The sequence below is a fragment of the Chiloscyllium plagiosum genome, unplaced genomic scaffold (genome assembly GCF_037043375.1).
Source record: "Chiloscyllium plagiosum isolate Xiang-an unplaced genomic scaffold, Cpla_swu_hap1 HiC_scaffold_23, whole genome shotgun sequence".
Taxonomy (NCBI): domain Eukaryota; kingdom Metazoa; phylum Chordata; class Chondrichthyes; order Orectolobiformes; family Hemiscylliidae; genus Chiloscyllium; species Chiloscyllium plagiosum.
The window spans coordinates 28,820,119-28,844,416 of NW_028270161.1; the positions used below are offsets into that span (position 1 = coordinate 28,820,119).

The following is a 24,298-nucleotide window of genomic DNA, read 5'->3' on the forward strand; positions in this document are numbered from 1 at the left end:
ACACTTCATCCTTCCATTTTCTCTTCTCATTTTACAGGCCACCTCCTTCCTCAAGTCTCCCAGTTTGTCGGTGGCGCTCAGTATTGAAGTATACATGCAACCTTATCATGAGTTCTGCGGTAATTATCAGCTCCTCTTAATCCCCTTCCAAATTATCTAAACATAACTGGCAATCTCTCCAGGTAGACTCAATACTCTGTTTCAAGAATTTAATATTCACTGATTTGCAGACATAGATTCATAGAGTCCTACAGCACAGAGACAGGCCCTCTGGCCCAAACTGGTCCATGCTGACCTAAATGTCCATCCACACTAACCCCATTTCCCTGCACTTGGCCTACTTCCTTCTACACCTTTCCTATCCATGCAATTGTTCAAATGTCTTTTAAATGTTGTTAATGTACCTGCCTCAACCGGCAGCACATTCCATATGCCTACCACCCACTGTGTAAAAACATTGCCCTCAGATTTCCTTTTATTCTTTTCCCTCCAACCTTAAACTGATTCCGTCTAGTCCTCGATTCCCCAACTCTGGGGAAAAAGGCAGAGTGCATTCACCCTATCCATGCCTTTCATGATATTATACACTTCCATCAGATACACCCAGCTCCCAACCCCCCCCCCCCCGGCAAAGTCTCCTACACTCTGAAGAAAAGAGTCCAAGCTTGTCCAACCTCTCCCTATCACTTAGACCCTTGAGTCCTGGCAACATCTTTGTAAATTTCTTCTGCACTCTTTCTAGTTTAAGAACAGCCTTAATGAAGCAAGGTGACCAAAACTGAACATAATACTTCAAGTGCAGCCTCACCAATTTCCTGTACAACTACAACATAACTTTCCAACTTCCATACACAATGCCCTGACGGATGAAGGCCAGTGTGCCAAAAGCCTTCCTCACTGCCCTGTCCATCCATGATTCCACTGTCAGAGAACTATGAACCTGGATTTCAAGATCTCTCTGCTTCACTGCACTCCTTAAGACCCTATCATTCACCATGAAATTCCTACTTTGATTTGCCTTCCCAAAATGCAAGACGTCACATCATATTAAATTTCACTTGCCATTTCTTGGTCCACTTCCCCAGCTGATCAAGGTCCTGCTGCAATTTCTGATGACCTTCCTGATACTGCCTATTTTAGTGTTACAAGCAAATTTACTAATCATGCCTTGTATATTCTCATCCAAATCATTGATATAGATAACAAACAGCAATGGCACGCACCGATACCTGCGGTACACCACCAGACCTCCAGTCTGACAAGCGTTCTTCCACTATTACCCTCTGCTTCCTACCATCAAGCTAATTGTGATTCCACTTTATCAGAACCTCCTGCATTCCAACATCCTTACAGAGCAGCCTACCATGTAGGACCTTTTCGAAGGTTTTACTGAAATCCATATAGAATACATCTACTCCATGCCATCAACCTTACTGGTCACTTTATCAAAGAACTCTAACAAACTTGTAAGGCATAATCTCCCATGCATAACGCTCCCAGGTTCTTCTTTGCAGCCCTTCTTGAATACAGGACATCACCCGTGGCTAACAATGATGCAAAAATATCAGCCAGAGTCCCCGCAATTTCTTTTCTAGGCTCTTGTAGGCTTCTAGGATATATCTGGTCAGGACCAGGAGATTTATTGACCTTCATACATTCTAGTACATCCAACATCTCCTCTACTGAGATATGGACTGTCCTCAAGATATCACCACTAACTTCCACAAGTTTCCAAGTCTTCATGTCTTTCTCCACAATAAACACAGAGGAGAAATATTCTCCTGCAGTTCTACACATATATGTCCACTTTAGTCTTGGAGGGGTCCTATTCTCTCTTCAGTTACTCTTTTTCCTTTAATAAACTTAATGTACCTCTTTGGATTCACCCTAATCTTCTCAGTCAAGACTATCTTGTGCCCCATTTTTGCCCTCCTGATTTTCTTCTTCAGTAAGGGTGGTGTGGGAATGGAATGAGCTGCCAGAGGAAGTGGTGGAGACTGGTACAATTACAACATTTTAAAAGGTATCTGGATGGGTAGATGAATAAGAAGGGTTTAGCAGGATATGGGCCAAAAGCTAGTAAATGGGACTAGATTAAGTTAGGATATCTGGTTGGCATGGACAAGTTGGACTAAAGTCTATTTCCATGTTGTACATGTCTATGACTCAATGACTCTGAGCTAAACTGAAATCTATCTGTCCTCTGAAGTGAATGTAAAGATCATATGGAATTCTTTCATAAAGAAAACTAAGGAAGTTATCAATGGTCAATATTTATCCCTCCATCAACATCATAAAAAACATTACCTATCATTGTCACATTGCTGTTTGTAGGAGCTTTCTATGTATAAATAGGCTGTTAAATTTCTTATATTTACAATAGTGAGGGTACTTCAGAAGTATTTCATTAGCTATCGAACACTTAGGGAGACCTTATGGCCTTGAAAAACTCTATATAATTACAAGCTCTTCTTTTCTATATACATACACTTTCACACTAATCTAAATTAGTAACACTCTGGTATTCTCCAAATTATTACCATTGTACTGCTAAGGTATCAATATGCAAGGCAAGACATATCCAGGCATATCCAGAATGATAGTAAGAATTTTTGAAGCATGTAGTATCTGAGGTCCAATTCACTAATTTTGTTTTGCTCACTGAAATAAACAAACTGGCTCAGAAAATGAAGGGAGAAACCATGTTTAGAAGTCCAATGCTAAATATATCAGGTTTACAGGTGTCATGGTCTTACAAAACGTGTGCTGGTGTCTGGAATATTGCACGGAGTTGAATAATGTACAGCTATTCAAAGTTAAATGATTTATTTGATTAAGTCTTGCAAGTATATATATCTGCCAATTTTCAGTACTCTATGAATCCAGCATTCAATTTAGCACCAAATTAATAGTCCATTCATAACACACTAAAATGGAACAACAGTGACATTTTGCATCCTCAGTTACCTTACATACGAACTTTACAGGTCCAGGACAACCCGCTCCCAAAAAATTCAGGCACTCCAAGAAATGTTATACACTGTTTCCAGCAAATTTTTAAAAATATACTTGATGTATCAGAACTTTAATCTAGAGGAATTGTTTTAGTTGTGTGAACAAATTATCAGTTGAGAAATGGCAGAATTCCCATACATTTCCTGACTATTTAAACTTGGTCTTTGCCAGACATCAGATTTGTGACTAATAAATTATATGCACAGCATGCAATTTTACTCTTTAAGTCATTGAAGAAACCTGAAGTTATTCATCAAATAAATATGAAATTTGTGCCAATGAGTAAAATGATTAGTTAAGGCCTCTCTGTTTGTAGTTAGTGTTATTTACAATGCTTTACTCCTGTCATTGTTAGAATAAAGAGTAATAGGAGAAACTAAATGGTCATGCAGAGAAAGTTGGCTGCAACCAGATGACAGATTAGACAATCACAATATCCAGATGAATGGAAGCTACGTTTAAGCCACAGGATGAAGAATGTCAAAGTACTTGCCAGATGAATCAGCCCGATATACAGTCCTTGGTGGCATTTGCTCTGTACAGGAAAATGTGGAATTAAACAAAACTATGCATTTACGTAGAGACACTTAATGTTGTCAACAATTACTCAATTGCTCTTCTGCATTCATTTTAACCACTGAGATCCTATTTAGAAATTGTTCAGGAAGAGCTACTAAACATATCATTGTACTGCTTGTAATAACATTATTCTATTCTCCATTTATTTAATATAATTCAATATATCTTTACAGATGATTAACAAACAGATTCTGATAGTTCTGTCATTTGTAATAAACTGATGTTATATATCAAAATGAAATTTCTTAATTTTACATTACTACTTTCAAAAGGCACAGAGAATTTGTTGGTTAGAAAGAATACATTTGGATATTTTAATAAATCAAAATATTTAAAAAATGGAATTTTACAAATAAAATTAATCAAATTACTGTACTGCATTAATATGTTTTTGTAAATCAGAATGCAAATCAATTGGGCTCTCAAAATGGAGTATGTCTATATTCCATTCATGAAGATATGACAACAGAAAATGTTACTAGGAAGTGGTCAAACAACCAGGAGTCGGTCATTAAGAACTATTTTTCCAGTGGTGAACAAAAAGGATTTACTTACGTCTACTCTCATAGATGGCTCTTGATTTCTCATAAACCTCATATGGATCAGGCTTCCTTTGATCAAATCCATCTGAAGAGTCAGGAAGAGATGCCCCTTGGATATGAGGTGGGAAGGGAAGACTATGGGGCAGGTACTGGGCTGAGAAGTTTGCCTGAGGGCTGCCCTGATTTTCCCATCTATCTAACATCTGAAATGAATAAAAGATGTTTTAAAATTGCAAATTACATTTACAATACTACATATAGACTCTTGCTGGGATATGGATCAATGATGCCAGGCATCTCCAATACTTTGTCACACCATTTGCATAGAATTTCACAACATAAAGAGGTTTCTGCCAGTGTTTGTGGTCCACATAAAGCCCCTCTCAACTTACTTTACCCCACCCAATCATATATCCTTCTTTTGATTTCTCCCTTATTGTACTACCTTAAATGCATTTATGCTACATACCTCAACCACTCAACATGTATCAAGATTTGAAGTCCCATCACGTTGAGTAAAGGATTTCCTCTTGAATTCTTTGATGGATTTATCAGTGACTATCTTTAGTTTTGAAAGAGTGTGGTGCTGGAAAAGCACAGCAGGTCAGGCAGCATCCGAGAAGCAGGAGAATTGATGTTTCGGGCAGAAGCCCTTCCTGATAGAGGGTTTATACCAGATTCGTTGATTCTCCTGCTCCTTGGATGCTGCCTGACTTGTCATGCATTTCCAGCATCTGCAGTCCTCACTTTCTCCTTTAGTTTTGAAATCCTGGAATCCAAGTGGAAACATCGCTATGTTTATATAATCACACCCCATCATAATTTTAAAGAGCTCAATTAGATCATCTCTTATTTCTCTCATTTCAAATGAACAAGGTCCCACACTTGTTCAGTCTTTCCTGATGGCTGTATTCCCTTAGTTCTGACAGCATCCTTGCAAATCTTTTATGTATTACTTTCATATTCTTTTTACATAATGGAGGTCAGAACAGGGCACAGTACGTCCAGTGTGGTCTAACACAGTTTTGTTCACAAGTTTAACAGATACTATTTGCTTTTGAATTCGAGAACATAGAATATAGAACATTACAGTGCAGTACAGGCCCTTTGGGCCTCGATGTTGCGCCAACCTGAGAAGTTAATCTGATGCCCATCTAACCTACACTGTTCCATTATTATCTACATGTATATTCAATGTCCATTTAAATGCCCTTAACGTCGGCGAGTGTACTATAGTTGCAAACAGGCCATTCCACACCCTTACTACTGAGTAAAGAAACTACCCCTGATATCTGTCCTAAATCTATCACCTGTCAATTTAAAGCTACGTCCCCTTGTGTTAGCCTTCACCATGTGTGGAAAAAGGCTCTCACTATCCACCCTATCTAACCCTCTGATTATCTTATAAGTCTCGATTAAAATACCGCTCAAACTTCGTCTTTCCAACAAAAACAGCCTCAGTTCCCTCAGCCTTTCCTTGTTAGACCTTCCTTTCATACCAGGCAACATCCTGGTAAATCTCCTCTGATCCCTTTCCAAAGCATGTGCCTTTTTCACAACCCTATCAACCTGGGTGGCAACTTTCAGGGATTTATGCACCTGGACACTGATCTCTCTGTTCATCTACACTGCCAAGAATTTTACCATTAGCCCAGTACTCTGCATTCTTGGTACTTCTTCCGAAGTGAACTACCTCACAGTTTTCTGCATTACATTCCATTTGCCACTTCTCAGCCTAGCTCTGCATCTTATCTATGTCCCTCTGAAACCTATAACATCCTTCAGCACTATCCACATCTCTGCCTAACTTAGTGTCATCCACAAATTTACTAACCCACCCTTCTATGCCCACCTCCAGATCATTTATAAAAATGACAAACAGCAGTGGTCCGAAAACAGATCCTTGCATCACACCACTGGTAACTGAGCTCCAGGATGAACATTTCCCATCAACCACCACCCTCTGTCTTCTTTTAGCTAGCCAATTTCTGATCCAAATTGCTAAATCACTTCAATCCCAAAACTCCTTATCTTATGCAATAGCTTACCATGTGGAACCTTATCAAACACCTCACTGAAGTCCATATATCCCAAATCGACTGCTTTACCTTCATCCACCTGTTTTATCACCTTCTCAAAGAACTCAACCAGGTTAGTGAGGCATAACCTATCCTTCACAGAACTGTGTTGACTACCTCTAATCAACTTATTCCTTTCCAGATGATTATAAATCCTATCTCTTACAACCTTTTCCAACTCCTTACCCACAACCGAAGTAAGGCTCACTGGCCTATAATTACCAGGGTTGTCTCGACTCCTCTTCTTAAACAAGGGATCAACATTTTCTGTCCTCCAGTCTTCTGGCACTATTCCGGTCAACAATGATGACAAAGATCAAAGCCAAAGGCTCCACAATCTCCTCCCTGGCTTCCCAGAGAATCCGAGGATAATTCCCATTCGGCCCCGGGGTCTTACCTATTTTCAGATCTTCCAAGATTGCTAAAACCTCCTCTTTGCCAATCTCAAACCCATCTAATCTCGTAGCCTATATCTCTGTATTCTCACTAACATTGCCCTTTTCTAATGTGAATACGACAAAAAGTATTCATTAAGTGCTTCCTCAGATTCCACACAACGTTCCACTACTATCTCTGATTAGCCCCAGTCTTAATCTAATTATTCTTTTATTCCTGATATACTTATAGAAGGCCTTAGGGTTTTCCTTGATTCTATCTGTCAACAACCTCTCATGTCCCCTCTGGTCTCTTAGCCCTCTCTTTAGATTTTTTTCTGACTAACTCTCAAGACTTTTAACTAAGCCTTCACACTTCATCCTCACATAAGCCTTCATCTTCCTCTTGACAAGAGCTTCAACTCCTTTTGTAAATCTCTCTCTCGACAACTACCTCCATGCCTGATAGGTATATACTTATCAAGGACCCACCATAGTTGTTCCTTTAATAAGCTCCACATTTCAAATGTGTCCATCTCCTGCAGTTTCCTTCCCCATCCTATGGATCCTAAATTTGCCTAACCGCATCATAATTGTCTTTTCCCCAGTTATACCTCTTTCTTTGCGGTATATACCAATCCCTGCATATTACTATTGTAAACATAACCAAACTATGGTCACTATCACCAAAATGCTCAGATACCTACAAATCTAACACCTGGCCAGGTTCATTCCCCAGTACCAAATTCAATATGGCATTGCCCCTTGTTGGCCTGTCTACATGCTTTGTCAGAAAATCCTCCTGCACACATTGAACAAAAACTGACCCATCTAGACTACTTTAAACAACTACCCTGTTCCTATTCTATTCCTTTCAAAAGCATGACCAGTGCTTTGCACTTCTTAGGGTTTTATTAATCTGTGATTCTATTGTAACAGGAACAGGAATAGGCCATTCACCCCAATTGTCACTGCCCCACCATTCAAAATGATCAAATCCTTCAATGCTTTTTACTCAACTCTCATTCTTCAAAACACTAGAGAATACAGGAGCAGTTTGCCCAATCTCTCTTCATAGGGCAGCTCCATCATCCCTGGAAAAGTCTAGCAAACCTTCATTGTGGTTTCTTTCTGGCAATATCATCTTTCCTGAGATAAAGAGACCAAAACTGCATACAATACTCCAAGTAAGGCTTGCATATCTACACTTTCCAAAATCTTACCATTGAAAAAACATTCTGGACATGTTCTATTGTCAAAGTAGATAACCTCACATTTTTCCACATTATTTTCCATCTGCCAAATTCTTGCCCATTCACTAAGCCTCTCCAAATCCTCCTGAAGCCATGTCACATCTTCCTCAAAACAAACATTTTCACACAGCTTTATATCACATACAAATACAGAAATATTACCTTTGGTGCGTACCTGCAAAACATTCACATATATTTTGAACAGCTCGGTCCTAAGTACTGATTCTTGCAGCATCCTACTAGTCACAGCCTGCCAACCTGAGAAAGACCCATTAACTTCTACTCTGTTTTATGTCTGTTAGCTAATCATTAATCCATGTCAGTATATTACCTCATATCCCCGAAGACCATAAGATGTAGGAACAGATTTAGCCCATGAGTCTACTCTGCCATTCGATCATATGTTTCTCAATTCTATTTTCCTGTCTTCTCCCTGTAACTCTTGATTTCCTTGCCAATCGAGAACCTATCTATTGCTGTCTTAAATCCACTCAATAACTCATCTCTGCGGGAATGTGTTCCATAGCTTAACCACCCTCTGGCTGAGGAAATTCTCTCATTTCAGTTCTAAAGGGTTATCCCTTCACTCTGAGGCTGTGCCTTTGGGACTTAATCTCTGCTAGTGGAAACATCTTCTCCATGTTCGTTCGATCCAGGCCTCTCAGTAATCTAAGTTTCAATCACATAACCCCTCGTCCTTCTAAACTCCATTGAATAATGTCCCAGAGTCCTCAATTGCTCCTCACATGACAAACCCTTCATCCCTGGAGCCCCTCCAATGCCAACATACCCTTCATTAGATAGAGGCCCAAAACTGCTCACAATATTCCAATGTAGTCTGACCAGAGCCTTATCCTTCCTCAGCACATCTCTGCTCCTGTATTCCAGCCCTCTTGAAATGAATGCTAACATTGCATTTGACTTCAACTGAGGCTACATGTTAACCTTAAGAGAATCCTGAACTTGGACTCCCAAGTGCCTTTGTGCTTCAGATTCCGAAGGCTTTCCCTGTACAGAAAATATTCTATGCCTTTATTCTGTCCAGCCAAAGTGCATAACCTCACACTTCCCATATTGGATTGCTTCAGCCACTTCTTTGTCCACTGTCCTAGCGTGTCCAGCATTTCTGCTTCCTCAAAAGCTACCTGACCTCCACCTATCTTTGTCATTTGCAAACTCACCAACATTGCCTAATTCTTTTATCCAGATGATTAATGCATAATGTGAATAGCTGTGAACAGTTGTGAACACTGACCCCTGCAGAACTCCACTCGTCACTGGTTGCCATCCTGCAAAAGACCCTTTCTGCTTTCTGGCAGTCAGCCAAACCTCTATCCATGCAGTACATTGCCTCTAACACCAGGGACTCATCTTATTTAGCAACCTCCAGTGTGGCACTTTGTCAAAGGGCTTCTGGGAATCTAAATAAATCATGTGCACTGAACTTTGTTTATCTAACTTGCTCATTACCACCTCAAAGAATTCATACAAATTTGTCAGGCATAATCTCCCATTGATGAAGTCGTGCTGACTTAGCCCTATTTTATCATGCACTCCTAAGTACTCAGCAATCTCATCCTTAATAATGGATTCTAAAATTTTACCAATGACACTGGGATGGAAACCATCAGTTGGTAAGGATTTATCAACTTTCAGTCCTGTTAATTTTTTCAGTAAAATCTTTTTATTACTTATTTCCTTCAGCATATCATTCTCCACAGTGACTTGGATTTTTACTTCTGGGAGATTTCATTTTCTTCAATAAAAATAGACACAAGTAATCAATTAGCTTCTCTGCAATTTGTCTATTCCCCATAATAAATTCTCCTGTTTCAGCCCTTAATAGACTGATATTTGTTTTGCCAAAGATTTCCTTTCTATCTACTTATAGAAACTTCTACAGTCTGTTTTTATATTCTTTGCTAGATTGTATTCATATTCTATGCTTTCATTTCTAATCAATTTCTTGGCCCTTTGTTGTATTCTATAAACTTCCTAATCCTCAGAATTACTGCTATTTTTGGCTACTTTATAGGCCTTTTCTTTTAATTTAATGTAATTGTAAATTAGAAGTCACACAACACCAGGCTATAGTCCAATATGTTTATTTGAAATCACAAGTTTTCAAAGCGCTGCTCTTTCGTCAGGTTAAGTGGAGAGAAGTGCACATGCTCAGAATTTATAGGTGGAGAGATAACTGCAACATAATTTCGGGTAAATACAAACGTCTAAAGATAGTACAAATGGTGTGAGTGGAGTGTCAGCAGATTGAATAACAACTCTTTCCAGGTGATCAAAAGTGGCAAACAGTGTGAATAAAGTGTCAACAGCGCATTTAGGTGGTAGTGTGGGGGTTAAAAAAAAACATAAAGTGTCAACAGCTATGACCTATGATCCATTCTGCCTTAATTAATCAGGTCAAAGTAACCTTTTCACTTGCTATTCAGCTGTTGACACTTTACTCACACCATTTGACAATTTTGATCACCTGGAAAGACTTGTTAATTTAGCCTGCTGACAACCCACTCACATCATTTGTACTATCTTTTGACACTCTTAATTACCAAGAATTATCTTGCAATTATGTCACCACTTATAAATTCTGTGCATATGCACTTCCCTCCTCTTCTCCTGATAAAGGAGCAGTGCTCTGAAAGCTTGAGATTGCATATAAACCTTTGGACTATAACTTGGCATCATGTGATTTCTGACTTTGTGCACCCTCATCCAACACTGTCACCTCCACATCATAATCCTCAAATGTCCTTCGTTTGCCACGGTTGATTGAAATTGATGTTTTTGTACCTTGAAGGAATATATAGTAGTTCTAAGTCAGTTTAAAAACTATCCATTGTCTAGATACAGTTATGCTTTTTAATATTCCAATTGACTTCGATCAATCAATTTGTGCCTCATACCTTCATAATTCCCTTTTTCAAATTTAACATCCTTCCGAATGAACTACCTGACTTTCAATTCTGTCATTGTGTGGTCACTTATCCCGAGAGATTCTTTTACAACAAGTTTGCTAATTATCCCTTCTCCATTACATGATACCAGATCTAAAATAGCATGTTGTCTAGTTAGCTCTTCACCATACCACTCTGGAAAATTATCCCTACTACACTTCAGAAACATGTTCTCTACAGCTATGGTACTCAACTGGTTTACTTGCTCTAAAAGCAGTTTGAAGTTAGCCAGGGTAACTGTTTCCCATGCTACAGGTTTTTTTTAAAACTGATTGATACCATGCCCCACATACCATTGTTATCTGGTGGCCTGAAATGACTCCAAATGTATTATGAATCTGAACTGGTCAATTCCTTTATCCCTCTATTCCATTTCAATTCTTATTTTACAAGGAGTAGGTTGCCTTATTATTCTTTTGTACAAAATTCAACACTACATATATATGTATATTGAAGCTCATTTGCCATTTACATGTCCATTCTGTAAGTTTGTTAACATTTGTACTCGATTTGCGTCTCTTCACATTAAGTGTAATCTATATCCCCAATAGTTCTCATCTGCAAATTTTGTTATTATTGTTCAACTTTCCAAGTCTGAAGTGTTTGGATATTCACCTTTATGAGTCTGTATCAATGTCAGTGTGTTAGAGCATTCATGCCTAAAATGATACTAAGCCTGATCATTTTTCTTTTACTCCCTTCTTGTTGTGACCTGTCTAACCTTCATAGGGCATTTCCATGTAACATTCAGATATTCTGTGAGTGATCCAAAACTACTGCATTGCCTTGAAGCTTTAAAACAAATTGAATAGCGTTATGTCTTTGAAATAAGTAAACAATTGGAAGCATCCTTATGATTATTGATATAATTAAGTGTTCTGTGCTCACCAGACAGCAGCCTTAGAAACACAGAAGACAGGAATAGGTCAGTAGGTCCACTGACCCCATTCCACATGATCATGACTGATTCTCTACCACAATTCACACCTGCTCTCTCCTAAGACTCCTTGACAGCTTTAGCTTCAAAGAATCCAATTCTTTCTTGTGATTGCATATCATTCACTTCTACTTGATCAAGGTGACAACTGCTCCTCATGTGTTCCAATTTTCTGCTTAAGCCCACTCTTTTGAAGAGCATTGGAGTTTGTACCTGACCAGTTCTCCAAAGCTCAACTCTGGCAATGATTCGGTAGTTTGTCCAATTAAAATTTACCTTTCTGTGATTTCATCTTGATGTTGTCACTCACACGGATTATGACCACTTGCTTCAGTAGTTTTTTTTAAAACTACTGGAAGAATACTTTGGGAGTGGCATGACATTAACCTTTGTATACTTGATTACTTGCAACAAAGGCGTGTTACTCCACTTAAGAATGTAATGGTGTACATATGTGCTTGAACTTTCATTATTTCTTGGTGAATTTGCACACTAGACCACTTTGTTTATTTACTTGTCCCATTTCCAGCTGCTTTTGTTTTAACCATCATCACATTCATCATTTGGTCCCTTTGCCTTTAATCCCCATCAGGATGCCCTTTTTGTCTTTCTCCTCTTCTACACTTTTTATTAGCACTTGCTTAAACCATATTACATGTCTAGCTTTTACCAATTTTGATGAAAAGCCATTAATGTGAAATCTTAACTTTGTACCTTTCTCCACAAATGTCACCTGGCTTGCAGAGTATTTTGTGCTTTATTTCAGATTCCCTGCATCAGTAGTATTTTACTTTTGAGAATTGAGATGGCAGTCATTGCCTGCCATTCTCAGAGTCAGAGTCATACAGCATAGAAACGCACCCTCTGACTCAACCCCTTCATGCCGACCAGGTTTTCTAAACTGAAGTAATCCCATTTGCCTGCATTTGGCCTCTATCCCTCTAAATCTTCCTAAACATGTACCTGTCCCAATGTCTTATAAATATTATAACTGTACTCACGTTTATAACTTACTCTGGTAGCTTATTCCATATACTGTATATACCACCCTCTGAAAAAATTACATCTCGGGTCCCTTTTAAATCTTTTTCCTCTCACCTTAAACCTATGACCTCTAGGTTTGGGCCCCCTAGCCTAGGGAATAAATCTCATTCACCTTATCTATTCCCCTCATGATTTTATAAACCTCTGTAAGATCACCCTCAACTTCCTACACTCCAGGGAAAAAAGTCCCAGCCTATGTAGCCTCTCCTTATAACTCAAACCTTCCAATCTCAGTAATATCCTTGTAAACCTTTTATGCACCCTTTCCAGGTTAATAACATCCTTCCTATAGTAGGGCGACCAGAATTGTATGCAGTACTTCAAAAGTGATCTTAGCAATATCTTGTACAGCTGAAACATAACATCCCAACTCCTGTACTCAGTGCTCTGTCTGATGAAAGCAAGCATGTCAAATGCCTTCTTCAGCATTCTGTCTACCTGTACGCCATTTTCAAGAAACTAGGTACCTGCATCCCTAGGTCTCCCTTTTCGACAATAATCCCCAGGGACCTGCCATTAACTGATTAAGTCCTGCCATGGTTTGTCTTACCAAAATGTAACATCTTGCATTTAACCAGATTAAACTCCATCTGCCATTTTTCGGCCCATGGTCCCATTGATTAAGATTCCGTTGTACTCTTAGATAACATTCTTCACTGTATACTAACACTACCAACTCTGATGTCACGTGCAAACTTACTAACCATGCCTCCTATATTCTTATCCAAACTGTTTGTGTAAATGATGAACAATGATGGACAAAGTGCTGATCTTGCAGCATGCCACTGGTCACAGGCCTCCAGTCTGAAAAAACAATCTCCTACCATCACACCAAGTTTTGTATCCAATTGGCTAGCTCTTCCTGGATCCCCACATTCCTGATTAAGGGCTTGTACTTGACTCTCCTGCTCCTCAGATGCTGTCTGACGTGCTATACCTTTCCTGCACCACACTTTTTGACTCTGATCTCCAGCATCTGCATCCTCACTTTCTCCCATGTGACCTAACCTTACTAACCAGTTTACCATGTGGTTCCTTGTCGAAGGCCTTGCTAAAATCTATTCAGACAAAGTTTACCTCTCTGCCCCCATCTATCTTCTTGGTCACCTCTTCAAAGAAATCAAACAAATTTGTGAGACACAATTTCCCATGCACAAAGGTTTGCTAACTATCCCTAATCAGTCCCTGCCTTTCCAAATGTATGTAGATCCTGTCTTTCAGAATCCCATTTCCTGATGAAGGGCTTAAGCTTGAAATGTTGATTCTCCTGCTCCTCGGATGCTGTCTGACCTGTTGTGCTTTTCTAGCACCACACTTTTGTTTCAGAAGCCCGTCCAGCAATTTACCTACCACTGACATTAGACTCACAAGACTGTAGTCCCTGGCTTTTCCTTGTAGCCTTTCTTAATAATGGCATTACATTAGTCTCCAGTTTTCTGGCACCTGACTGATGGCCATCAGTGATCCAAACACCTTTGTTAGGACCCCAGCAATTTCCTCCCCAGCCTTGCACAATGTCCCGAGATACACTTGATCAAATCCTAGGGATTTATCTACTTATGTTTTTTAAAACCTCCAGCATCTCTATTATGGACTTTTTCAAGACATCACTACTTACTTTCCCAAGTTCGCTAGCTCCTAGGTTTTTCTCCATGATAAATACGGAGAAATATTCACTTAGGATCTCACACCATCTCCTTTGCTTCCACACATAGAAGACCTCTGATCTTTAAGGGGCCCTATTCTCTTCCTAGTTACTGTCAAGAGTGTGGTGCTGGAAAAGCACAGCAGGTCAGGCAGCATCTGAGGAGCTGGGAAATCGATGTTTCGGGCAAAAACTCCGACTTTACTGTCTTGCCCTTAATATACTTGTAGAATCTTTTTGGATTCTCCTTTACCTTATCTACCAAAGATATCTCAGGTCCCCGTTTTTCCCTCCCGATTCTCCTTTTAAGTGTACTCCTACATCCCCTATACCCTTCAAGGGATTCATTTTATCCCAGCTGCCTATATCTGACATATGCCTTCTTTTTCTTGACCAGAGCCTCAATATTTCTAGTCAGTGTTCCTACTCCGCCAGCCTTGCCTTTCACATTAAGAGGAACATGCTTGCCCTGAACTTTTGTTAGCTCACTTTGAAAGTCTCCCACTTGTCTTTAACTGCGAACAGCTTCCCCCAAGCAACTTTTGAAAATTCATAATACCATCAAAATTGACCTACCCCAACTTAGAACTTTAACTATCCTTTTTCATAACTAAGATTGGTGGAGTAGCAGATTTGCAGATAACATTAAGATCGGTGGAGTAGTAGATAGTGAAGGAGACTGTTAGACAATGCAGCAGAATATAGATAGATTGGAGAGTTGGGTGGAGAAATGGCAGATGGAGTTCAATCCAGGCAAATGTGAGGTGGTGCATTTTGGAAGATCCAATTCAAGAGCGAACTAAACAGTAAATGGAAATGCCCTGGGGAAAATTGATGTACAGAGTGATCTAGGTGTTCAGGTCCATTGTATCCTGAAGGTGGCAACGCAGGTCAATAGAGTTGTCAAGAAGGCAGACAACATGTTTTCCTTCATCGGATGGGGTAATGAATCCAAGAGTTGGCAGGTCATGTTACACTTGTAAAGGACTTTGGTTTGGCCACATTTGAAATACTGTGTACAGTTCTTTAGATTATATTAGATTACATTACATTACAGTGTGGAAACAGGCCCTTCGGCCCAACAAGTCCACACCGACCCGCCAAAGCGCAACCCACCCATACCCCTACATTTACCCTTACCTAACACTACGGGCAATTTAGCATGGCCAATTCACCTGACCTGCACATCTTTTGACTGTGGGAGGAAACCGGAGCACCCGGAGGAAACCGACGCAGACACGGGGAGAACGTGCAAACTCCACACAGTCTGTCGCCTGAGGCGGGAATTGAACCCGGGTCTCAGGCGCTGTGAGGCAGTAGTGCTAACCACCGTGCCACCGTGCCTCCCATAATCTTGGTCACCACATTACCAAAAAGATGTGGACACTTTGGAGAGGGTGCAGAAAAGGATCACCAAGATGTTGCCTGGTATGGAGGGCGCTAGCTATGAAGAGGGGTTGAGTAGATGAAGATTAGAAAGACGGAGGTGGAGGGGGAACCCGATTGAGGTCTACAAAATCATGAGAAATATAGACAGGGTGGATAGCAAGAAGCTTTTTCCCCAGAGTGGGGGGACTCAATTACTAGGGGTCAGAAGTTCAATGTGAGAGGGGATAGGTTTAAGGGAGATACGCGTAGAAAATTCTTTAGGGAGACTGAGAGGGTGGGTGCCTAGAACGTGTAGCCAGCAGAGGTGGTAGAGGCTGGCACGATAGCGTCATTTAAGATATATCTAGACAGATGGATGATTGGGTAGGGAGCAGAGGGATAGACTCTTAGAAAATAGGTGACGGGTTTAGACAGAGGACCTAGATTGGCGCAGGCTTGGAGGGCCGAAGGGCCTGTTCCTGTGCTGTAATTTTGTTTGGATAAAGGCAAATTACTGCGGATACTGGAATCTGAAACCAAAAAAAATAGAAAATGCTGGAAAATCTCAGCAAGTCTGGCAGCATCTGTAAGGAGAGAAAAGAACTGACATTTCAAGTCTAACTGACCCTTTGTCAAAGCTGCTGAGATTTTCCAGCATTTTCTATTTTTTTGGTTTCAGATTCCAGTATCCGCAGTAATTTGCCTTTATCCAGCTTTATGCAGCTTTGACAAAGGGTCAGTTAGACTTGAAATGTCAGTTCTTTTCTCTCCTTACAGATGCTGCCAGACTTGCTGAGATTTTCCAGCATTTTCTCTTTTTTGGTCTGTAATTTTCTTTGTGCTTTAAAGGCTTATTTCAGAGTGACATCAGCAGGGGCCATGGAATATATTAGAGTCAGAGTTGTACAGCATGGAAACAGACCTTCGGTCTAACTTGCCCATATCGGTTAGCTATCCTAAATTAATCTAGTCCCTTTCTCAGCGTTTGGCCCATAATCCTCTAAGCTGAAAATGTGTTGCTGGAAAAGCGCAGCAGGTCAGGCAGCATCCAGGGAACAGGAGAATCGACGTTTCGGGCATAAGCCCTTCTTCAGGAATGAGGAAAGTTTGTCCAGCAGGCTAAGATAAAAGGTAGGGAGGAGGGACTTGGGGGAGGGGCCTCGGAAATGTGATAGGTGGAAAGAGGTCAAGGTGAGGGTGATAGGTCAGACTGGAGTGGGGGCGGAGAGGTCAGGAAGAAGATTGCAGGTTAGGAAGACGGTGCTGAATTCGATGGATTTGACTGAGACAAGGTGGGGGGAGTGGAAATGAGGAAACTGGTGAAATCCGAGTTCATCCCTTGTGATTGGAGGGTTCCTAGCCGGAAGATGAGGCGCTCTTCCTCCAACCGTCGTTTTGTTGTGGTCTGGCGATGGTGGAGTCCAAAGACCTGCATATCCTTGGTGGAGTGGGAGGGGGAGTTGAAATGTTGAGCCACAGGGTGGTTGGGTTGGTTAGTCCGGGTGTCCCAGAGGTGTTCTCTGAAACGCTCCGCAAGTAGCCGGCCTGTCTCCCCAATATAGAGGAGGCCACATCGGGTGCAGAGGATGCAATAGATGATGTGTGTGGAGGTGCAGGTGAATCTGTGGCGGATATGGAAGTTTCCTTTGGGGCCTTGGAGGGAGGTGAGGGGGGAGGTGTGGGCGCAAGTCTTGCACCTCCTGCGGTTGCAGGGGAAGGTGCCGGGAGTGGAGGTTGGGTTGGTGGGGAGACAGGCCGGCTATATTGGGGAGACAGGCTGGCTACTTGCGGAGCGTTTCAAAGAACACCTCTGGGACACCTGGACCAATCAACCCAACCACCCTGTGGCTCAACATTTCAACTCCCCCTCCCACTCCACCAAGGATATGCAGGTCTTTGGACTCCTCCATCGCCAGACCACAACAAAACAATGGTTGGAGGAAGAGCGCCTCATCTTCCGCCTAGGAACCCTCCAACCACAAGGGATGAACTCGGATTTCACCAGTTTCCTCATTTCCCCTCCCCCCACCTTGTCTCAGTCAAATCCATCGAATTCAGCACCGCCTTCCTAACCTGCAATCTTCTTCCTGACCTCTCCGCCCCCACTCCAGTCTGACCTATCACCCTCACCTTGACCTCTTTCCACCTATCACATTTCCGAGGCCCCTCCCCCAAGTCCCTCCTCCCTACCTTTTATCTTAGCCTGCTGGACAAACTTTCCTCATTCCTGAAGAAGGGCTTATGCCCGAAACGTCGATTCTCCTGTTCCCTGGATGCTGCCTGACCTGCTGCGCTTTTCCAGCAACACATTTTCAGCTCTGATCTCCAGCATCTGCAGACCTCACTTTCTCCATAATCCTCTAAACCAATCCTATTCATGTACCCATTTAGATGCCTTTTAAATGTTGTAATTGTACTGACCTCCAACACTTCCTCTGGTGGTTCATTCCATACATGCACCACCTTCTGCATGAAAGAGTTGCCCTTTAGCTCCCTTTTAAATCTTTCCCCTCTCACCTTAAACCTATTCCCTCTAGTTTTGGACTCTGAGGAAAAGACCTTGCCTATTCACTCTATCCATAAACCTCTATAAGGTCACCCCTCAGTCTCCAATGCTTCAGGGAAAATAGCCCCAGCCTATTCAGCCTCTCAATTTGGCTCAAATCTTCCAACCCCAGCAACAGCCTTGTAAATCTTTCAAGTTGAAGCCTTTCAAGTTGCACAATATCTCCCAACTCCTATACTCAGTGCACTGACCAATAAAGGCAAGCATACCAACTAACTTCTTCACTATCTTGTCTATCTGCAACTTCACTTACAAGAAACTATGAAGCTGCATGCAAAGGCCTCTTTATTTGGCAACACTCCCCAGGATCTTACCATTAAGTGTATAAATCCTGCCCTGATGTCATTTACTAAAATGCAACATCTCACATCAGCCAAATTAAACCCATATGCCACTCTTCGGCTCACTGGCCTATTTAATCAAGGGTCCAGTTGTACTAGAACATAGAACATTACAGCGCAGTACAGGTCCTTCAGCCTTCGCACTGACCTATAAAACCAATGTGAAGCCCAAGTAACCTACACTATTCCATTTTTGTCCTTATGTCTATCCAACGACCATTTAAATGCCCTTAAGGTTGGTGCATCTACTACTGTTGCAGTAAGGCCGTTCCACGCCACTACTACTCTGAGTGAAGAAACTACCTCTGATATCTGTCCTATATCTATAACCCCCTCAATCTAAAGCTATGTCCCATTGTGCTAGCCATCACCATCTGAGGAAAAAGGCTCTCACTGTCTAACCTATATGTTTCAATTAAGTCACCTCTCAACCTTCTTCTTTCTAACGAAAACAGCCTCAAGTCCCTCAGCCTTTCCTCAGAAGACCTTCCCTCCATACTAGGCAACATCCTAGTAAGTCTCCTCTGAACCCATTCCAAATCTTCCATATCCTTCCTATAATGCGGTGACCAGAACTGTATGCGAAACTCCAACAGCAGTCGCACAAGAGTTTTATAATGCTGCAGCATAACCTCCTGGCTCCAAAACTCAATCTCTCCACTAATAAAAGCTAACGCACCGTAACCTTAACATCTCAACCTGGTAGCAATTTTCAGGGATTTATGTACTTGGACACAGAGATCGCTCTGTTCATCTACACTACCAAGAATCTTATCATTAGTTCAGTAGTCTTTATTCCTGTTGCTCCCTCCAAAACCTTACACGTTTCCACATTAAACTCCACGTGCCACCTCTGAGCCCAGCTCTGCAGCTTATCTATGTCCCTCTGTAACCCACATCATCCTTCGGCACTATCCACAACTCTACCCATCTTAGTGTCATCTGCACATTTACTAGCCCATCCTTCTATGCCCTCATCAGGTCCTTTATAAAATGACAAACAACAGTGGATCCAAAACAGATCCATGTGGTACACCACTAGTAAGTAAACTCCAGGAGGAATATTTCACATCAACCACCACCCTCTGTCTCCTTTCAGTCAATTTCTGATCCAAATTGTTAGATCACCCTCAATCCCATGCCTCTGTATTTTGTGCAATAGCCTACTGTGGGGAATCTTATTAAACACCTTACTAAGATCCATATGTACCACATCAACCGCTTTACCCTCATCCACTTGTTTGGTCACCTTCTCAAATAACTGAATAAGGTTTGTGAGGCACGACCTACTCTTCACAAAACCAAGTTGACTATCCCTAATCTACTTATTTATTTCCAGATGATTTTAAATCCTATCTCTTATAACCTTTCCCATCACTTGACCCACAACCGAAGTAAGGCTGACTGGTCTATAATTATCAGGGTTGACTGTACTCCCCTCCTTGAACAAGGGGACAACATTTGCTATCCTCCAGTCTTCTGGCATCAATACTGTATACAATGATGACATAAAAATCAAAGCCAAAGGCTCTGCAATCTCCTCCCTTGCTTCCCAGAGAATCCTAGGATAAATCCCATCCAGCCCAGGGGATTTAGCTTTTTCACACTTTCCAGAATTGCTAATACTTCCTCCTTGTGTACCTCAATCCCATTTATGCTAGTAGCCTGTATCTCAGTATTCTCCTTGAAAACATTGTCTTTTTCCAGTGTGAATACTGATGAAAAATATTCATTTAGCACTTCCCCTATCTCCTCTGACTCCACACACACTTCTCACTACTATCCTTAATCTTACTCAAGTCATTCTTTTATTCCTGATATACCTGTAAGAAAGCCTTAGGGTTTTCCTTGATCCTATCTTCGTAGCTCTCTCTATGTATTTTCTGGCTAACTTGTAATTCTTAAGCACCCTAACTGAGCCTTCGTGTCTGATCCTAACATAAGCCTTTTTTTTTCTCTTGTGAGATTATCTGGCACAAATTCATGTAACCTGAACAGTCACAAAAAAAACTTGTACGCAAAAAGGGGTTTTCACTGTTATTTCTTATCATTATATTTTCATATTATCAAACTGCTGGATAGAGTCAGTTTAGGGACAAAAGTTTATGTTAATCACTTTCCTAGCTGGATACAATATCACAGCAATAATTCTAGCCAAGCTGTTTCATTCCAAAATAAAAACTTGACTGATTTCAAAGTTGCAACAATACTGTTGCTGAAACCAAAGGTAGCACTTACTTGTTTTGAACTCTTCCAAGGTGAGAAAAAACCTGCAAAAGATCAAAAAAGATAAAAATAAAAATTTCAAGATCGAAGTGGCTTAACACAATGAACCCCAATTTGTTTAGATGTTTATGTTTAGGGTATCAGGTGATAACATTTTTGCTACTTCACAAAGCAGAGTGTTACAAATACAGTATCAAATAAGAATGCACATGATCAACCTAGAATTTAATTGACTTATACACTATTTAATTTGTTTTGCACTGTACAAATCCTGGGAAATGATGGCAGAATTTAGTTATTCATATTGTGCCAGAACCTCTGAACATTTTTGGGCTCCTCCATCAACACTCTTGTGAAAACCTTGCAGAATTTCTATTCATACACTCAGCCCCATGAAGTAATCAGTGACCACGTTAATCAGTTAAATAACTAAAGATGCAAACAAGAATAATAAAGGTGAAAGTAATTCAAGTGCCACTTTTACTTCTGCTCAGTCATTAAAGCACATGCTGATGTAACTGTTTCCTCAGAATATTCATCAACTTGATAATTTCCAAAGCATGTGTCCCATTTGATTCATAATTTTCAAAAACCCCTGTTGTGTTTGCAATTGATTGCTTTACATGACATCGTCACATTATTAGTACATGATACGAAGAGATGAGAAATATTTTGGTTAACTCCCCACAAAATAAGCGATATACATACAAATTAGAAGTAGACGTAGGCCACTTAGCCTGTCATATCTAAATCACAATTCAATAAAATGATTGCTAATCTGATTACTCCACATTCCTGCCTTACTGCCTACACCTGATAGTCTTTCACCCTCTCCACAGCTTGAATCTGTCCATCTCCACCTTAAAAATGTTTAAAGACTTTGCTTCCAATATCGTTTAGGAAGGGAGTTCCAAATAAAGTTTCAAGACTTTAGATTAGATTAGATTACTTACAGTGTGGAAACAGGCCCTTCGGCCCAACAAGTCCACACCGACCCGCCGAAGCGCAACCCACCCAGACCCCTACTTTTACCCCTTCACCTAACACTTATGGGCAATTTAGCATGGCCAATTCACCTGACTGCACATCTTTGGACTGTGGGAGGAAACCGGAGCACCCGGAGGAAACCCACGCAGACACGGGGAGAATGTGAAAACTGCATACAGTCAGTCGCCTGAGGCGGGAATTGAACCCGGGTCTCTGGCGCTGTGAGGCTAACCACTGTGCCACCCACTTTCTAAAAGAAGTTTCTCATCTGTCTTAAATGGAAGACCCCTTTTTGAAAACAGTGACCTCTTATTCTAGATTTTCCCACAAGAGGAAACATTCTTTCCATATTCATCCAGTTCAAGACCCCTGAGGACCTTATATGTTTCAGCCAAGCCACTTGTTACTCTTCCAAACGTCAGGGGGTACAAGCCTAACCTGTCCAACTTTGCATCATAAAGCAACACATTCCAGGCATTGGTATAGTAAACCTTTTTCTGAATTGATTTCAACACTTACAGCTCTTTGCCCACTTTACACAAACTCTACATCCCTTTATAATCTTCCTTGTTCTCTCCACAACTTGCTTTCCTATATATCTTTGCATCATCAGCATAATTTGATTCCTTCATCCAAATCATTCATAAATTGCAAAATTCTACCAGCACAAGGAAAGCAGCTGATCAGTAATTGGTAGTCTGTAGTTAAGTCTGAAATTGGTTTCTGTTAAGTCAGTTATTAATCTTTGTTTTACTGATCATGGATTGTGGTGACTGCTGACTGGGCCAGCATTTATTGCCCATCTCTTACTGGCCTGGAGAGGCTAATGGTGAGCCATTTTCTTGAACCACTGCAGTCTTTGGTGTAGGGACATCCACAGTTCTGTTACAAAGGGACTTCCAGGATTTGAATTGAGTGTCAGTGAAGGAATGGAAAAGGTGAAAAAGTTCCAAATCAGGATGACGTGTAGCTTGGAGGGGAACTTGTAAATGGCGGTGTTTCCTTGATTTTCTAGGTGGTAGACGCCACAGTTTTGAAAGGTGCTGTTGAAAAAGCATTGGTGAGTTACTGCAGTGTATCTCGTAAATGGCACACACTGCTGCTTTAATGGTATGGGAGTGAATATTGAAGGTGGAGCAGGGGATGTCATTCAAGCACGATTCTTTGTTCTGGATGCTATTAAGCATCTTGAGTATTGCTTCAGTTGCACCTATCCAGGCAATTGGACACTATTCCATCACACTGCTGACTTGTGGCTCATAGATGATGGGCAGGTAGTGAGACGAGTTATTCACTGCAGAATTTCTAGCTTCTGACTTGCCTTTATAGCCACAGCATTTATATGGCTGGTCCAGTTTAGTTTCTTATTAATGGTAATCTCCCACAGGTTGACAGTGGGAAATACAGCTATATTAGTTCTAATGAATATCAAGGGATAATGGTGAGATTGTTTCTTGTTAGAGATGGTCCTTATAGCCAAGTTTGGTACCCATGGGGATGGCCTCAACCGGAAAACTTGGATTCATGTCACACAACAGGTGACCCCACTGAGAACTGAAACCAATACAGTCATTCTAAAAGATGAGACACTTAACAAACAACCAAGGTATTTTTCAATATATAACTTCAATTGCATTACACTGTAAACTTTTGCTATAAATTCTGTGTCTTATGATCTTATACTTCACAACCACCTGAAGGAGAAACGCTCCGACAGCTAGTGCTTCCAAATAAACCTGTCGGTCTATAACCTGGTGTTGTGTGATTTTAACTTTGTCCACTCCAGTCCAACACTGGCACCTCCAAATCAGAATGGACAAATACATAATCATTAATGTGGAAAATGCAAATTGATGAGATTGGTAAGGGGAACATGAATGGAAATAGAAGAGCTCTCATCACAAATTTTGTCAAATCTAAAAGCCACAATTAAAAGAAATTCAGTGTTTAGTATGCTTCAAAACTAAGGATACAGTATTTTAATTTGAAGTTGCCACTTCAACAGCTGCAAAAAGTGAACATTTTTAACGCTGCAGTAATAGAATGCCTTTGGAAGCTAACTGAACATAAATGCTGAATAGGAAAAAAGAGATTCTATTGAACTAATGAGGAGATATAATTATGGGGAATGGTGTGCTATTATCCTTACAAAGCTTACTGGCTTGTCAAGTCTTATTAGAATTTTTAATAGCCATATAAATTAAAGCAATCTTAAATTTTCCAAAGGCCAAATTATTTAAAATTCTGTATAAATATGCATATGTAAATACATATTTAAAGATGATCTATTTTCATGCAAAATCTGCAACTGTTGGGGAAATCTCATCACATTAGTAACCTAAAGAAATGAACAAACTGCTAACTTCATTGCTTT

At 40.7% G+C, this 24,298-nt stretch overlaps 1 protein-coding gene across 19 annotated transcripts in view; it reads right to left on the minus strand.

The window, feature by feature from the left end:
• The window catches only part of LOC122561721 (membrane-associated guanylate kinase, WW and PDZ domain-containing protein 2), a 687,684-nt gene that overhangs the window by 82,119 nt on the left and 581,267 nt on the right, over positions 1-24,298 (minus strand). For 16 of the 19 annotated variants that reach the window (XM_087999522.1, XM_087999521.1, XM_087999517.1 and 13 more), the window contains 3 exons: positions 20,950-20,981; positions 4,150-4,339; positions 3,509-3,550 (listed from right to left, as the gene is read on the minus strand). In XM_087999522.1, the coding sequence (XP_087855648.1) occupies positions 3,509-3,550; positions 4,150-4,339; positions 20,950-20,981 (264 nt within the window). The remainder of the gene's footprint in view (positions 1-3,508; positions 3,551-4,149; positions 4,340-20,949; positions 20,982-24,298) is intronic. The other 3 variants (XM_087999520.1, XM_087999518.1, XM_043713782.2) reach the window with 1 other exon arrangement.